Consider the following 18,525-nt stretch of genomic DNA (forward strand, 5'->3'; position numbering starts at 1 on the left):
TCCAGTGCTGAAAACTGAAAACTTTGGAAATGATACACAGCATTACCAGCTAACCAACTTTGTAAATTGTCTTTGTTCAGCTTTCAGAATTAATGAAACAGATACAAGGAGCCCTACACCTTTTTTACCCGCTCTGTACTTGCACGCGGAATAGCCTTCCTTCCGCAAACGCGGCAGCTACCTTCTTTATCAAAACCTCTGCTAGTCTCTTAGGCTTCTCGCTGGATCCCCATGATGATCCATGCAAACATTATTCTCAACCTACTGTTTTATACTGTGTTTCTGCTTTATTTATCAAACTCGGGGGTGTGGGGGGTGTTGGAGAGGAGGATTGGCTTTTCTGGAAGACATCCTCTATACTTCTAATTTCCCTATAATATAAGGTAATATTTTGTTATTTTTTATTCCTCAAGTTTATTAAAAGATACGTCATGTCCACCTTGCTAAGAACATTGTGAAAATATTCATGATGGGGAAGCATAAAAAATAGCGTACAATATCTCGTTAATGAATACAAATCCAAAACCAAAGAACTGAGAAAGCAGTTATGTTTTAAATCACTTCCTACATATCCTCAAATTATTTCTCTTCCGCTATTCTTAAGCTGTAAATTGATCAGTACCCCACTAGCTCCACACAAGAAATGAGTCAGTTGTTGCCAGCACCACATTGTTGCTCTGGGATATAACCTTGGGCTTACAGACCTGCCTTAACTTCCCCGCTGTAAAATACGCTGTCATCCGTCATACCTGCAGGGTCCAAATCAGGTCATATTTTTAAAAACGCCTGAATGACTAAGCAAGAGAATGACAGTAAAGAAGCCACAATGCTGAAACGCAATAGCTTCCTCACTTAAGCAATTTTCTGTATCCAAGATACGGAAGAATCTAGATTCAGTTCCTTTATCTGCTTCAAAAAGATTCAAACTTGCATCTCGCATCTTCCAAGAGGATGACTAACCCTCTCGACTGCGTCTCAATCTGGGATGGGGCTCTCCACTTCTATTTCAGAAGCTCCATTTGTATGAAATGATTAGATACTCTGTGAGTCAGAAGGAAAGATCAAGCCTCCCTCACCAAGAGTTTAAAGCGCTGATTCAGGCTATGCTTGTAGGAAGCCATCCATAAAACACCACATGCGCTCTGCACCGCCGGTGTGCGTGCCTCCGTGGTTACTGCCGGATAGTCACAATTCCCAAAGGCTGCTTCTGCCTCATTACTGTACGTGCAGTTTTCACTACATTTAAATGATGATTTTGCAAACTAATATTCATGTTTAGCTAAATGATAAGTACTTTCACTATGCACTCCCACTCCCACTGCTGAGCAACTACAGAGTTCAAAACAACAAATGTGTTCACTTTTTAAAAGGACAAGAAATTTTTCTCTAGAAGAGTGTAAGTATGTCCAGGTAAGATCAAGACTTTAATCAATAAGCAGCTGCTACTAACACCACCTCTTCATGGTCATGCCTTAAGATGAAAGACTACCTCCTTTCTAATTAAAAAAAAAACAACCAACCAACAACAAAATAGACCAAACCCAAGGTTGAGACCAGTGAAGGGAGAGAAGCACTCCTCCACAGCTGAAGGCAAGGCAGACCATTTGAAAGAGGATGCAGAGTTCAGAGAGATTTATCTTTTTTTCCTATGAGCTTGCTTAGACAGGATCCTCACCCAGCGTGCTAGTCTTCGTAGATCCTATTCTACAAAACAGCATCTACACGCCCCACTTCTCCATATATAGCAAGATATACCCCTGTGATTGGTTGTTATAGGGAGCCATGACCGGCCATTTTTTGTGACAGCACGCCGAACAAACTGTGGTCTAATACAACTATCATTTTAGACAACAGTCACAGCAATTATCCATCTTACTACAACGAAACTTTCTGAGCTTGTCGTAAATGGTCATCTTGAGGTATACTGAGCTGCCGTAACTTCTGGTTGACCTGCTGACCAAGCTTTACACAACTGAGCGAAGCGGCCTGGGAGGAAGGGGGAGAACCTGTCCTGACCAAAAGCATTCTCACAAGCAGCGTGACAGGCACTGTACATCCAACGCTGTGATGATAGCGAGTTTTTTTTTCTTGTTCGTGGCTGCTGAGTAAAATTTCTGGCTTTAGATTTAAAACACATAAAGGAGATGACTGACTGCTCTTCCACCTAAAGGATTACATCGAGTGGACAACTCAACTCTATGAACTATTTTCATTTAATTAGCCAAAAGCTACATTCTTCCTTCTTGCATAGCAGTCCACACTCTCCCTATTGGACTGTAAAAATGTTACATATGTCCCTTAATTCTAGAAAGAACTTAATAGGTTCCAGCTAATAAAGAAAAGTCAATGGGACCCTTGAGTTAAGTATTAAACCAAGGAAATTTCAAATTTGTAGAGCAATTATAAGATTACACAGTGCTCTGGTGATAAAAGGGTCTAGAAAACAGACAATTTTAAGAAGTTCTGAAAAAAGACTGGAAACTAGCTAATACACAAATCACACTGACACACTTCCCTTTAAAAGATTATGTAGGTGCTTTTAATTCCCTTAATGATCTTTTTGAATCCATAAAAACGTAATATTGTGAGGATTAAAGGAAGCAATTTTAACAATGAGAGCCCAATGGAAAGTGAGGGGAACAGCAAGGGAAAAAAAAAATACTTACAGCAGCCACAGGGATGAGAATTTCCACAAACAAACCAGCAAGTGCATGTTTTATATCTTTATCTTTCACTTCCAGGAAGTATTGAGCACATTCCTTCATAAGGAAGCATTAGAAAAATATTTAGAAAAAAGAAGACAAATGTCACTATGCCATAAAACCCACTTAGCAGTATCACATTAATTGACAGTTTGAATTTAAAACGCGCAACTGTGTTTAACTTAGTCTTATGTTCCTTGACAACATCAACTTTATAAAACATTAGAAACTTTAAAACCTGTTTCCCCAATAATTAAAAATTGAAAGAACATTTGTAATACCAGTTAGCTATTTCCTTTCTACTCAGAATATGAAAATGCACATTTTTCCTCAGATTATTCTGAAGTTTTAAAAATTAATGCTTATCTCTTAAAATTATTAGAAAATAATATTTTGATTTTTATATACTCATTGTCATTTTCAAGATGACTTTGATGCACAGGAACTTTTAGACAGACATAAATAATCCATACACGTTTGCACACTCCGCTATACCAAACCGACCACAATCTAAAGCACTCAGGTGTATGTTAGTTTTTTCAGGATTGAGATCAATGTCAATGGCTGTTAAATAGCTCTAATAAAATTTTTGACCAAGTTGCAATATAATGGGCCAGTTATTCATTTGGACAATTTTTAATCCACAATCAAGAGAAGCAAACAGAGATTTTAAGTCTCTGAAAATTAACTGAAGTGTTTTTTAAATAAGTGTTTCTTAGCATCTCAGTTGTTAAAAAAAATGTATCAAGTAACTTCTTTTCTTTAACTCCCTGCTTTCATAAAGAATGAAAATTATTTGATTGCTACCCATTTTCATTTAGCCTTGAATAAACTGAGGTATTACAGGTTTGCCACATTACCGAGACGACTGAAAATGCGTTCTCATTATGTACTCACAAACTGCAGAGAAACATGATTCATATCTCTGAGAATTTATGAACTAAACAGAAAAGGATGAAGGACAGCACCAAGTAGCGTGAGTGACTGATCACAGTAAGCATCGTTGTAGCTTTATCACTTAATCAAAATTACGCTCATTTCAGTTTTCTGAAATATTAATTTACCTGCATGAACTGAAATGATGCTTCAAAATCTTCCACAGGATACATCTTTACTCGAAAAAACTTCATTCCCATAATCAAACTGATGATACTTTGTACTACATGAGGACTCTGTTCTTTTTGTCGCAGTTCCTTTAATTCAGTGACAAACTTCTTCCTAACAGCTTGAAACCTGAACAAGGGATATAGATGGCAATTATTTGCATTCTTAGTTACTTTTATATGATGTCTTTAATTTTGAACTGATTTCTTTTGTCTGTTAATGATATCAGCACCTACAGTAAAGGAAACACAAGCAAGATGAATTCCAATACTTAAAATCTAGGCATTTAAGAGTGCCTATGAGGATCAGCACATTAGAATATACTCATTAACTGAACAACAGCTGTTGACTGATACCAGGCCTTCTCTCCCTGCACCTACAAGCTAACAGCAAAGCAATTCCGTATTGTACTAAAAATTATTTCTTGATTTGTTCAAATTTATTGTGCTGGAACATGAGACAGACACACCAGACTATACCTGACTACGCTTGACACTTATGGGATTAGTTACTGGGGTCATTAATAACACTACTATATTGAATCGTCTTTAAGTCTAGAGTAATTTTTCCCCTAACGCAAGAAGAGTCAGAGACTGAACTTACTTTGATTGAGCAAGAACCCCTGTCACTTCTGCATATAAGTCTGCAATAATATGCACATTCCCAGTGTTGGTTCCTGAATACCTAAAGAGAAAAAAAAAAGCAAGGGGTGGGGGGTGGGGGTGTTAAATACAATTTTGTTCTTCTAAACCCCAGGCGTGTTCTCAATTACAAACAACAAGTTTGCTCCATAGCAAGGTAGCAAGGTGGATTATTACCATAAAAGCAATGACAGTCAAACATAAAATGCATGGGTGACATTTAAAGTGATATAGTTTCATTGAGCGGACATAAAAGATACATTCTGCACAGGAAGTTTACTATAGTTATCCAAACTTGGTCTTTTCTTATTCTGGCTGGCTATGCAAACCATTCTGTACATTCTAAGCAAAATGAACTCACCATTATATTGAACACAGCTGTATTCTTTCAAGATCTGTTTTCAGTTTAAAGATACCAAACAGTGTTTGTTTACAGTATTATCACCAACATGTTACATGTGAGGCAAGGGAGAACAATCACAACAATCAAGCACAGGCTGGTAATACATACCACCTATTTTAAAGTACACAAGTGAAACTTACCCTTCCTTATGTTTAAAGTGCTTAAAAGCCAAGTTTAGGACTTCATGTACTAAAGGATCTGGCACTGGATGAACAGGTATCTGAAATGCAGATATCATTTATATGTATGTAACTATGCATCTATATATACACGTATGTACGTATGAAGTACACACACAGTACTGGGAGATGCCCTGTAGAAATCTCTCCAACTAGTATCAAAGGACACAACCTTTGTTGGCATACAATATCAAGTTAATTCTGAAATATATGAACGTTTACACAACCTGTATTGACATTCTCAAATTATTTTGCATAGTGGCTTTTAGGGATTAAATTCATAATAGGATAAACAACAGTAATGTAAACACTTTGAATTTGTCATCAAAATTTATCAGAGTAGGTTCCTATGCAACTTTCCACACTTTCTACCTTGTGTGCCATTACTATTACAGATTGAACCTCACAATGCAATTTGTCTCAATATAAAGGAAGACAAATCCAAAAAAGAATGCAGAAGAGATGACCATCTCCATTTTAGATTTTCTGCAAGTGAAAGCAGCCAAAACATATAAAAATCTTCCTAGCAGTAAGTAACAATTTGGTGAGAAACTAAAACCAAGCATTGATTAGAAGGTGATTTTTACTGAGGTTCTCTTTGACATAACCACTTTTCTCGGGTTTAAAAGAAAACATTTGCTTAAAAGTAAAATGTATTCTTTAAGAATTGCACTATATATAATTATGAAGTCACAGTATCTTTAAAATTTCAAAGCAATTTAGGTAGGGACTAGAATAACCCTACTAAACTTTACTGCTTAAGAGTGATAAAGATTTTCACTATTAAACAATTATTAAAATTAAAAATAGAATAAATATTAAAGAAAATATTACTGTCTTGTCTACAGAAAATGAAGCACTTACTGCTTGAGAATTTCATACTCTTCTGCATCAAGAAAGCTATTTGTCCAAGAAGTTCCAGTTACTGGAACCGGCTATTTACATGCATATTCATACAATGAGGAATATGTAGTCATTTAAGCAAAAGATTTTTGTTCCTACACAGGTCATGTCTGTCACCCTCTCTCATTTGCTATGTGCATATTACAGAAAGGGCTGGATCATACCCATTGCACCCTCTAAAACCAGTTTATAAGAATTAAACGACAGGACTTCCAGGAAGACAGGCAGATATATGTAATGTGAATGTAAATATGTTTATTGATAAAAATCCATCCTTTCTGTGCTTTGTTTGACTGTCTAATTGCAGATTCATATTACAGGCAGAACATACAAACCCTCCTTTAGATAATTTTTAATATTAAATTGACCGAAGGATTGTAGTAAGTGGTGTATCTGTGTTTAGTGGCCCATTGCAGGTCTTTAGCAGAGGAAAATATCCTTATTAGAAAAATACCTATCTTGTCTGGAGCAGAAGCGTGAGAGGCTCCCCGAGCATTACAGGAGTCAGCACAGGCTCTCTGCGAGACCAAAACTTTGGCACCTCTCACTGACAACATGTAAAACTCAACAGAAAAACTAGTACCACTTCAAAATACAGAAGCTACCCACACAACCCTGCAATCCTAAACAACCTAGTCTGTTTCCCTTTTTCTTTTGCACTGATAGAAAATTTAGGCAGGGAGAGAGGATGAACTAAAGATTTTCTGCAAAACACTAATACATAACAATTTGATGGTTTTAATACTGTTTTCTGAATCTCTGTGCATGCAGCATAAAAATATCACTTTGGATGACTGGTAGGTTTCTCGGAGAAGGACAGGCAGCCCTCGTTTCACTTTTTTCATTTCTTCCCTGTATCACAAACATGCCACACACACAAACATAAATCTCCAACAAATTACTTGCAAACTAAACCACAGTCCTTGCTTTACATAGTACAGAAAGCCATTTAATTTTCATGTATCTATACATAAGACAAACTACTTAGGTATTTGAAATGCGAAATTTGTTCGTCTGCTTTATGTTTCAAACCCTTTCTTATAGTAATGCTTTTCTCCTCTCAAAAAAACACAAGAAAAAAACGCTGCTACTTGAAGACAAACTCTATCCTCTTGTCCATTCACTGATGCAAATTTTATCTTAACAGAAATTGTGTGACATCATCTAGCACTAAAATAAAGCCAAGCAAAATTACAGACCCTTTCTAATTTTTTAAAAAAGTGACATCTTAATCTTGTTGTTCAATCATTTCACATTGTATTTCAAAACTATTTATGCAGACAAAAGGTACTCAACATAAATAAAAAGTTATATTTTTTACAGTTTTGCTTTTTGCAGTACATCAGAAGCTTTGACTTAGTGGATCCAAGACATGTGAACTGAGATAATGCAGGCATGTAAAGAAAAGACAGAAGGGGCCAAAGGCTTTATATAACTTTATGTACAATTGTAGCCTTGCACATGTTCATCATATATATGCTCCAGTTTTTAATATAAAAATGTAAAGGAGATGATCAAAACTGACTTTAGAAGCAAAAGATTAAAAGAAGTTTGCCAAACCAAAAGAGCTTACCTGTTTTAGAACCTCTATTAAAACTAAACAAAAAATGAAATCTACAGCTAAGTCCCTCCTTTCAAGTAGATAATCTCTTTCACGTTGTTGGTCATCCCTGAAATAAGAGACCAAGAATACATGTATTATTCACAACACCACAAATATTACACAGAAGGGGTGCACATGGCTTTCATGCCATCATTGTTGCACACGTATCTAAAATGGATGGTTAGAAAGACTTTGGGGGTTTGGTGCAGCACTAACATCTTGCCCCCCCTCCTGAATGGACCTGCCAACAACCAAAACAATTAGAACAGGGACAAACTAGCTTGGAATTATCAGCATCGAACTTCCTTTTGTATACCAACACCAAAATCAAGTCACTTCATGCATACCATCTATGCAAGTTAAATCCAGTACCTCAAAGAAGCCCATGCTCTTTCTACACAGATTTAGGCATTGACAAATCCAAATACAAAATACTTGTCAAAAAAGTACAAACCACACATTTTCTTACAAGAAAGCACACAAAAATCAAACAGGCTTTTGCAAGGAAAACTCTTACCCCTTTGATTTTGTGCTAGATCGAGGTCTATATTCATAAGATTCATCGTCTGTTCCATTTTGACGCCTGTACCAGTCAAACAAGGTGCGTAATAAGGAGGGGAGACAGTGCTCTGCTACTGAGCTCATAGAGCTTATCAACTGAAAAAAAGTAAGAAAAATAGTTTAGCATGATAAAGCAATCTAAAAATCCTAGAATTGTAATGATTCTTTCAAATTGGTTTTCAATGTTAAAAACCGTAATTTTGCAAAGTGGCAACTTTCTGTGTCGTTCTCACCTACGACAATTACTGTAAATATTACACACTAAGTCAAATATTATGGTAAATTTAAGCAGAGTGTTCTAAAGGTCACAGGGGTCACAGAATCCTAAATTTATAAAGATAACCCATATAAAACCATTGAGAAAGCAGCAGAGATTTTAGGATGTCCCTGAATGTTGCCATATGTATCTCTCAAGTACACATACCTTTACATTACAAATGACAGATAAGAGCTGACCCTCCTAAAAGGAGCAAGTACGTAACCTTCAAAAACATGCTTCTTTGGTTATTATACAAACAAAAATAAGAGCCTTTTAGATATTCTACTGTACTTTTAATATATTCGACTGGTCTAGCTCTCAAGCTATATTTACTTTCAGCATAACTCCCCCAATGTACCGCTCTCTTTCAGAAAACCCATACGGGTTGCAAACTTATCAGTGAAACAGTGGCAATAGAAACCATTATAGAAAGATGACTTTAACATGGTATGAAACTCAAATTCTCTTCTAGGCTTCCATTAACTTTAACAGAACTCATCAGTGCCCAGGCTTGGGGAGGAGAAGAATGCCTGGAGAAAGACAGCAGAAAGCAGCTATAAACTCCCTGACCGGAGGCAGCAGGGAGCAAGCTCATCCCCAAGGCACAGGCTGGAAAAGGAGAGTTAACACGTGTCTCACTGATGCCATACATTAATTAACTCTTGCATTTTTCAAATAAGAGGTTTCAACGGACGCCATCCTCATGCTATAGCTTATCTATTATTCACTATTCTGGAAAAACAAAGATAACATCGATTTCTTTGTCCTCATTTGGAGCATCTTGGTTTTTCAGGTTTGGGGAAGGGATAAGGACAGGTTAACCACGTGGAAACCTCAGGAAGATCTCTTTCAACCATCTGAATACTTAACTCAGCTTGTTAAGGAGTCAGCTATTCAAGTCACAAGAATTAAGTAGTATTCTTGACTCTCTGAAAAATCCTTTAATTATATAAACAAGTGGATAAACTTCCTCAAAGTAAGTAAAAGCATATTCTTATTCTGTAAATTCATAAAAATTTGAATCCCAGTATACAATACAAACTACATACATTGCAAATCCAAACAGGAGCTAGGTTTCATTAAGAAAGCTAGAAAAACTCTGTAAAAGCTTGCTATAATGCCTTTCATCTCAGAACAAAGGCTAAATTTTGAGAATACCTTCATTCTTATACTAAAATACATAGAAATCTTTATGACTTGTTTTGGAAACCACTCATGCTGTAAGCCAGTTCCTTGTGCACTGATATCCATACAAAATAAATACCCGGTAAATACACACCAGTAAAGTGCTAAACTCAGAAACTATGGATATTATAAAGCATTTTCCTCTTGAAATGAAAAATTAGTTTCACACTATAATTATTTCTTTCCTGTCAAGTTTTGCACCCTTTGCATTCTAATTAAAAAGCATTGGAATTATCAGGAAGACGAAACCTTTGCTCATATTACATAGCCGCTAAGCAGAACAAGAGCTATATGCTTATTCTTTTTACTTAGAATCATTACCATACTGCTTGGATACTAATTTCGAAAATTATAAGAAAACCCTTTTCATTTTAGCATTAAATGATGACTAGGTTGAAAGCAGCAATCCAACGAGAGATCCTGCAATGCCCAAGAGGACAGGGCTGCACCAGTCATGACGTGTACTTGCACCCCTTGGAATGGAACAGCAACGAGTGCTCCAGTCTTAAAGGCTGTAACAGATTGTTAATTGCTGCACTTCACATACCCAACAGTACACTTGACAGGTAAGGAGAGAGAGAGAGATGCAAAATTGTGCTAGAGCCCAAATTCCAGCTATGGCCGCAATCCTGATTCTGAACACATTGCTTAAGTTGTGCCTAATCATGAACAAGCCTGAACCCCAGAGACACATCTGCTTTCAGGCACCGAGATGGCCAAGATAGGCTTCTGCGTGATCATAAAGTTTTGGTGCCTTAGGACAAGAGTAGGAAATTGCCAAGTATGATTCCTACAACAAACCAAAGGAGAAAAATACAAGCTATTTCAGTTTCAAGCTGTACAAGCAAAAATATTTTAAGAAATGCAATATATGCTCTATAAAAAAATTCCTCTCCAGTAGCTTCTTGATGTGCTGGGAATGATAAAGGGAAAGCACTGGTACTAAAATTTTAACAGTTTAGAATTGTATCAACAGAAAAATTCCTTCTCATTTTCCGCAGTTTCATCTTTTTTAGCTAATTTTACATTTTTGTTCCAATCAAAACCTCAAGAACAAATAAAAGAGTTGTACTATCTGAAAATTAAAAACTATTGATTTTGCACACGCGGATCTAATAGCAGCCCTCTTGGTCTGGTTATGCTTACAACATAAACAACTTACAATCCCATTAAACAGCTACTTCTCTTTTTCATGATAGGGACAGGCAATACTACACACCTTCCCCCTCCATCCCTCTTCTCATCGCTTACTGAGCTGAGATAATGAGCGTTAACTAGATATCTTCTTACTCCCCAGAGTCCCTTTTATGTTTCAATCCCATCCTTTTTATTCCCAAAGTACAACATTTACTAGCTTAGACACGTTATCAGTAAAGTCACTGTCTAGACTCGAATTCCTAAGTCTGTAAAGATCTCTGGGTGAACAAGGTTGGCCAGCAACAGCTCTGGCTTCTCTGCTGGACGCTGTGGCTGCGCACTCTGCATCCTCCTCTCTTCCATACTTTGCCAATCTGTTTTTACTCTGCAATCTTCTGCACTGCTGGAGAATTGATCTTAATACGGGTTTGATATACCCAGCAATGAACAGAGAGAAGTGATCTTAATTCCTTCTGCCAAACAATGTTCAAAATTCACAATCCCTGTCGCCACAAGGGAGCCATTCCGCTCTGACTCTCTAAAGTAGTTATTCAGTACCATTAAAATTCAGATCTCAATGAACCCAAAGTAGACCACAAATAACAAAATAAGAACTCACACACACACATATATAGACCCACAAACAAAACAAATTAAAGTACTGCATTTTCAGGAAAATGAGCTTATTTCTATATTACAAGATTTCAAATGTTATATGCTTTATTTTTTACTTTTCTTCACTCAGCATATTTTTAGAACCTATACATAGTTTAATACATGACTATTAGCGATGTATAAAAAACATCTTTAACTGAGGAAAAATGTGGAGGTAGGATTGGGGGTAGAGTCGTTAGAAAAATTAGTAGTATTACTGATTTACAGATTTCCTTAGATCATCCCTATCATGCAAATTATTTAGGTTTCACTCAGCTTTAAAACAAAATACTGTATCCACCAAAGAATTTACACCACCACCACCACCACCCCCATTTTGCTTGCTTATGAGTAAACTTTGATTTAGGAGATGAACAGCCTTACAAGACTATGTGAGGGGGTTGGTGGTGGTTTTGTTTTTGGTTTTCTTTGAAATGAAAATTATACATGCTATTAATTTGTTTCTCTTTGGGGAGGAGGGAAGAGAGATGCACAGATGGCTCTTCAGTGAAAAGTAGGGGCAGGTCCACAGATTTCACTGCATTGTCTAATACGTGTATCTGAGGAATAACAGAACACTTGGAACAAAAATCCAGTTACAGAAGATACGGACAGAACACTAAACTTCATACCGTAAGACGCTATTCAGTAACAGTTAAGAGTAGGAACAGCAATTAATGGGGCTTCACCTGAATGCTGCCTCTCCATTGCTAGGAAGTAGTTACGGGACAAAAACACGCCTATACTATGAAAGGATTAGAAATAAAGATAATAAACATGAAAAAAAATTGAGCAGATAGTTATTCCAGGTACAGTTCGCTTATAGTAAGTGAAACAGAATAGCCTCAACTATGTACTCAGCAAAGGACAAAGTAACATTTTGAATCTACCTTATGCCTTCTGCTATAAAATCAAAGAGCCCTCAGTAAAAGGGCCTGTTACTGAAATTAACACTATAAAAGCAGAATCTCTAATACTGAAACAGTAAGTGATGTAGGCTGATGTTACACAAAGCCTATTAACAGGAACAGAAAGAACTTAAGTTTTTCCTCTCCCCTAACATATTTCAGCATCTTTCCTACAGCAACTTTCACTGCCACCTTCAAATAATTAATCTATTCTAGTAGTTTCTTACTATCATATTCTACAACGGAAAACAGTCTAACTAACATTCAAGGTCTAAATCTTCTGATGCTGTTTCAGACGTGGACGATCTAAATCATTACAACAGTAGAACCACTATTCTGCAAAAACAGAGACCACCTTAATCCAATAAAAACTGCCTTCAATTACATGTCTCCTACCTGATCAAACTGAAGATCTTCACCTCTTTGAAGAGATCTGGACAAGAGCTTTTCCTGTTAAAAAAAAAAAGATATGAAAGATGAATTTCACAATGCAACTGACTTATTAAAGAAAGATTCCTCCTTTCTCAGTTATATTACAGAACAAAGAAATAACTTTTAATGTGAATATTTGCATTATTTATCAGCTAGAACTGTTTCTGAAGATGTGAAGTATGCTCACAAATTAGAAGAATACAGATCTAAAATGAATTTGGCAGCTTAATAGTAATAGTGTTAAAGACTGACAAACAGAAAACATCAAACCGCTCTCCCAAACAGCAGGGCCTACAGCAGTGGGCTTAACAGAGAGAGCTGGTGGTGGGTGCCAAGTCTAACTTAGAAGGAAAGCCGTTCCCATCTGAATTAACAAGCATATTCATGTTCATATAAGGCAGTTATTGTAAGCGACAAGAATGAATTTTAAAATGCCTTCACAAAGGCAGAGACAATTGTTCAATGCGTTTCCAATCTGCGCTTTCCCTGAACTGCGATGAAAAATAGCTAGAAAAGCTAGTCCAGGAAAAGGAGAATGGCAACAATAACTTGCTTTACATTTGAAATAACTCTGTTAGGTATAGAAAAGATGCAGTATTACTAGAATTTAATTATTACAATATTTCCTTGCTACCAGTACCATAATACATACTGTTCTGTTAAAAGTAGAATTAAATTACATTCCTGACAAAATAATTTAGTGAGAATTAAAACATTAAAAAAACAAAACACTCTTGAACCATAATAGTAATGTAATAGTAATTCTTATTAGTCACTGTGGAGAGTACAAAATTATACAGTTACAACAAATACAACTTTTACAGTCTGTTGCTATCCTGGAATTTACTTTCTAGGAGAAAAGGGGAAGGGGGGGGAGAAAAAAAGACAAAAAGACTAAGTGCCGTGTACTGGCTCTGAGGGTCAATGATTTACAATAAGCCAAGTGCCACAGTAACAGCTTTAAGGGCATACTACAAAACAGTAAGATATATAAAGGTGCGATTAGCATTTCTTGCTACTTAAATAACTTTTAAACTATATTTCACTTTATTATAAATGAATTAAAAATGTTACCTTTGAAGAGCAAAGTAGAAAAAGTACTCAAGGTAAGGGGTTAATAGCTCCCATTACATTGCAGTAAGCAAACAAAGAGCTTTTATGGAGCAAGTTAGGTCAAGTGGTAAGCTGGAAGAGCTGTTAACTTGCCTGGTCTGGGATGTAAAAGGAGGTGCCAGCGATACTAGTAACCAGTACTGCTCTCAACAGGTTGTGCCTCAGTTCACACAAAGTAGTTTAGTGAGAGACAACACCGGCGCTGCCAGGGTGTTGGCAAAAATAAGAAGTCAAAGTTGCTTGGCATTTAACACTTAAAGGCTGCAATAGGCTATATGTTAAACAGATACAAATTAGGGATTCACGTACCAAGTCCAAGATTCGAACTGGCAGCTTATTTTTGCTTGTCCTAATCATAATCTTGAAAATACAAGGCAATTTATGGCATTTTCTGCTATGAGCGCAGCTGTATTCGGTGTTCAGAAGGACACAATCTCTGCAACTATTACAGCCTCTGAAAACATGAATGCAACATTGCCCAGGCAAAAAGCATTTGCCTACTCTGAAAGTACAACTTGAAATAATATAGGCACCAATTCAGAAGTCAGCCCATTTTCACTTTCTATAATCAATGAAAACCACTTAACTGGCTAAGAAAACAGTCATTTATGTACATTTCCAGTATGCCTGAACTAAAAATATTTTAAAAAATAAGGTGTTTTCAGGAGAATGCATTTAACATTCTGTAACAGTTTCATTTGTTCATTAAAAGATGTATTACCCAATGTTCTTTCACTGTGTATGCAAAAGCAAGGGGGAAAAGGTTTCAGATACTGGCAAGTAAACATTTTTTTGAATCATACAAATTCATATAATTTTACATGTTAAGTCTGTTCAAACTACTGTTATGAGAACTGACCTTTTGCAGCAGATAGTAAAAGCTCCAGAGAGCACCTGCAAATCAGAATTTCCTTTTAACCAGAATTCCTCCCTCCCCCCCTTTCCTCCCTCCCCTCCTTTTTCTTATAAGGAAACGTCTACTGTAGGTGAATTCATGTTATCTGTACTATGCTTTTCGATAAACTGCACAAATAATTGTAATCTTATCTATAAAGCAGAAACACGAGAAATGTTCCACCCTATATAAACATTTTATATTGCTAAATACACTGAAGGAAAAAAAATAGAAAACTATTTCCCAAGAAGATGGAGAAGTGACTTTCCTGTAAGAAGATGGTAAAAGTTGGGTTTCTTAGGCTTCCCTATGATACAATGCCCTGACGTGCCACGTTTCCATCACGGTACTACAAAACTGTTACACAGGTGAACAAACCCTGCCTTTATTATACCCACCGCATGCATCTAAAACCAAAAATAGCTAAAGAAAAGAATGGTAACAAAGAGAAGGGAAATAATCTGCAAGTCTTCAGATGAAGCAGTTGAAATCCACGTCAACGGACAGCAAACTATTTTTAAGATGGTTCTGAAAGTTTAGCTTTTGTTCTCTCACATTCTATACTAATTGAGACACTTCTGTACATCAAGTATTGACATCACTTTTAAGATTTTTAGTATCAGAAAGAATGAAGATCTTACAAATTCATAATCCTCTCTATTATTTTTCCTCAGCATTAAAGATCTTAACTGCTAAAAGGTAAATATCACCGTAGTTAATGTAACACTGACCAAACAAACGTGACATAACCAAGTAATACTCTTTAACCCAGTCACAGGTTTATCATGGCCTTTGAATTATCTTCTAACTCTGCTTTGTCATGGCCCCAGTCCTCTCACATGACTTACAAAAAAACCTATCTAACAGCATAAAGTAAAGGTCTGGAAACTTTCACTGAATTAATAATTTAAGATATATTTTCCTGGCCTCCTGAAGTTCAGAGAGGGATGGAAATAATAGGTCTACATTTATCTTTCACAAATGAAATAAAAAAAAAAAAAAAAAAAAAGCCTCACTATTGAATTAACCAAAGAGCAGTTTGCATCCGTTGTGTAAAGCAGAAATGTCAACATATGGCAGGCAGCAGAGATCAGGATGTAGACAGACGTGCATGTGCTGTGCAAACAACTGCACCCCTGGAAAAAGGTACCACCCGTTGGCCCCTCTCCAGCGTTCACCGGCACCGTCCTCTGGTGGCTAGCACACCTCAGCAGGGCGGCTCAGGTGAGCACAGCAAAGCCAGCGTACTTGTTTCTGTCCTCCAAGCTGCAGGAAAGACACCAGAGAAGCGATGCTGCCTTGCCCGCTGTAGCCCAAGCGCGGGGCAGCCGCCTGCATCCTTGCCCCGGCGTCAGAGCGGCGCAGGAGAAACGCTGCGCTGAAGAAATGCAGTGTGCTAAATTTCATCGACTTCAGACAAGCTTTTGAAAGGAGCTAGGCAAGACCTGCAAAAGCGTACAGTGCTAGTCTGAGGAATGTTTAGGATTTCCATGATGGAATAAAATCGCTGCTGTTGGCAACAGGCTTACATACTCTTGCTAGTTTTGACTTAAACATGAGACTGAACTACAATTTAGTAAGTTAGCAGCTTACCTAGTTAACAGCTTGGTAACTCGGTGGCACCATGTTAAACTCTCTGCTTAAATTCTAACCGTTTATACTTACACAGAGCCTGACAAAATACAAGGTAACTGAGTTTACCACTCATCGTTTTCACTGGTATAGCTTGTTTCGCATTTGGAGAAGGCTGGTATCATGCCTCACAGTCACCCTTGCTCAGCCGAGGAAGAGTATTTTAAGCTACAATGCATTGAGTTTGAGCCCTTTTTCCTTTAAAACTATATACTACTACAAAAGACTTAGAAGGATTGATTTAAGAGAAAAAAAAAGTGTTTTAATTTAATTTACTCACTAAGAAGATGATCTTCCTTCCTATGGTTATGCTCGCTACTCAAATCATTTGTTTTAAGCTTTTGCTGATAAGCTCTTTCTGTAACTTTGGAAACTGCAGTATTAAAAATTCGCAAGCAGAGAACTCTTAATTAAATCAATGAAAGGAAACTACTTTGTTATTCACTGAGTATTGTAAGTAAATTCACAGAGAAACCATTGATTTACCTTTTAAAATCAAAGTCAGTCAGTTCTAAATGAAACCCATACATCTAGCCAAAACAGTACCATTCCCTCAATTCCCATGCTGTCTTCACAGAATCACAGAATTTTCAGAGTTGGAAGGGACCTCTAGAGATCATCAAGTCCCACTCCCCTGCTAAAGCAGGATTGCCCAGAGCACATTACTCAGGACTGCATCCAGGCGGGTTTTGAAAATCTCCAGAGGAGACTCCACAACCTCCCTGGGCAGCCTGTGCCACTGCTCTGTCACCCCAACTGTAAATAAATAAATAAATAAATAAATAAATAAATAAATTTCTTCCCCTAATGCATGTTTATCTTCAAGTTTTAAAAAATGTCTAGCTCCTAACTTTGACTGCTCTGGCTCCAAATTCTCTCCATCAGCTTCATCCCACAACCTAGCTTCATCTAATACATTAAAGATTTATGTAACACTATATATATTCCCACATTATAATTTGTAGCCAAGTGATCCCACAAAATCACATCACACTAAAATGATAAAGGGCTTTTTTCTCTTCCATTAAAGCCTTTTCTCCAATCACAGTCAGTGCCTTTCCTGTGCCCTTTCGGCCTTTCATCTTTCTTTTTAGTCATACACTAGAACAGAATATGCAGTATTTATATCAAATACTACATACAAAAATAAACCCACTTCAGTACTTCCTTTCATTGAGACACCTAAGGATTCCTTTCTACCTCTTTGTGTTACATAGGCTCAGGTTGTTTCATTTTTCCACAGCTTTTGGCAGCTCTTTTAATTGCTGGTTTTCTACGTCGTCCTTCCTTCTCAGCAATATAAAATAAGGCATGCTGGCTACATGTGTAAATTTACATTTGACTGCATTAAGAAGTATTTTGTTTAAGTGAATTCAACTTGATAAATGAACCCATACAGAACTGTTAAAGACCTTCGCCAATGACTACTCTAGTAATATTTATAATTTCTGATTTTATCCCAAATAATTTTATACATACTGTACACACACAAAATATCGATTTCAGAATCCTATTAGTAAAAGATCCTGACCAAGGCAGACTTCATGCCATCACCATAAAACCTCACCAGACAACGGAGCTGGGAATCACTCTCCTTCGAAAAGTGCATTATTTCATTTGTTTCATGGGTTCTCTTAATTTTTAATTTGGCAAGATGTTTCGATTTTATATGATTAACAGTTTTTAAAACATTTGTTTAACTAACAGTCAACAGCATGGCAGGGAGACACAGCCCCGGATTGTTGTCAGAGTATTTATTTAATCTGGTCTAGGGACAAGTTTTGCAGCACAAGTGAACTCCAAGACTATTATATTTACCTTGCTACCAGTATTCCGGTTAGGAGATTTAACTCTGAACTAGCTATGTCTACAGGAAAAGCCCTCTTCAGCTCATCTGAATTACAGCCAGTCATTTTCCTTCTGGCCAAGCACTGCCCTTCCTGTACATTCAGCAGACGAACGGAAAAGGGGCCGAGGCAGCGGCATTCGCAGCCCTCCCTGAGCAGAGTTACCTGCCTTTCCACCCACAGCATCACCACCCCGAGAGCTCCCCTCTCATGTCTTCGCCATCTACCCCTTTGCCATTTGCGTGTCCCTTTTCCTACAAAGTGTCTGTGATTTCTTATCACAGAATGGTTAGGGTTGGAAGGGACCTCTGGAGATCATTTAGTCCAACCCCCAGATCATCTAGTCCAACCCCATATCAAACCCTAC

The 18,525-nt window shown here is 37.1% G+C and overlaps 1 protein-coding gene across 1 annotated transcript in view; it reads right to left on the bottom strand.

Moving 5' to 3' along the window:
- FRYL (FRY-like) overlaps window positions 1–18,525 on the bottom strand; it is a 142,903-nt gene that overhangs the window by 82,044 nt on the left and 42,334 nt on the right. The window contains exons 3-9 of the mRNA XM_009884974.1: window positions 12,636–12,689; window positions 8,053–8,192; window positions 7,506–7,602; window positions 4,991–5,070; window positions 4,410–4,490; window positions 3,767–3,935; window positions 2,667–2,759 (exon numbers count right to left, since the gene is read on the bottom strand). Coding sequence (XP_009883276.1) covers window positions 2,667–2,759; window positions 3,767–3,935; window positions 4,410–4,490; window positions 4,991–5,070; window positions 7,506–7,602; window positions 8,053–8,192; window positions 12,636–12,689 — 714 coding nt within the window. The remainder of the gene's footprint in view (window positions 1–2,666; window positions 2,760–3,766; window positions 3,936–4,409; window positions 4,491–4,990; window positions 5,071–7,505; window positions 7,603–8,052; window positions 8,193–12,635; window positions 12,690–18,525) is intronic.

The sequence above is a fragment of the Charadrius vociferus genome, unplaced genomic scaffold, assembly GCF_000708025.1.
Source record: "Charadrius vociferus isolate BGI_N301 unplaced genomic scaffold, ASM70802v2 scaffold134, whole genome shotgun sequence".
In the NCBI taxonomy this organism is placed as follows: Eukaryota; Metazoa; Chordata; class Aves; order Charadriiformes; family Charadriidae; genus Charadrius; species Charadrius vociferus.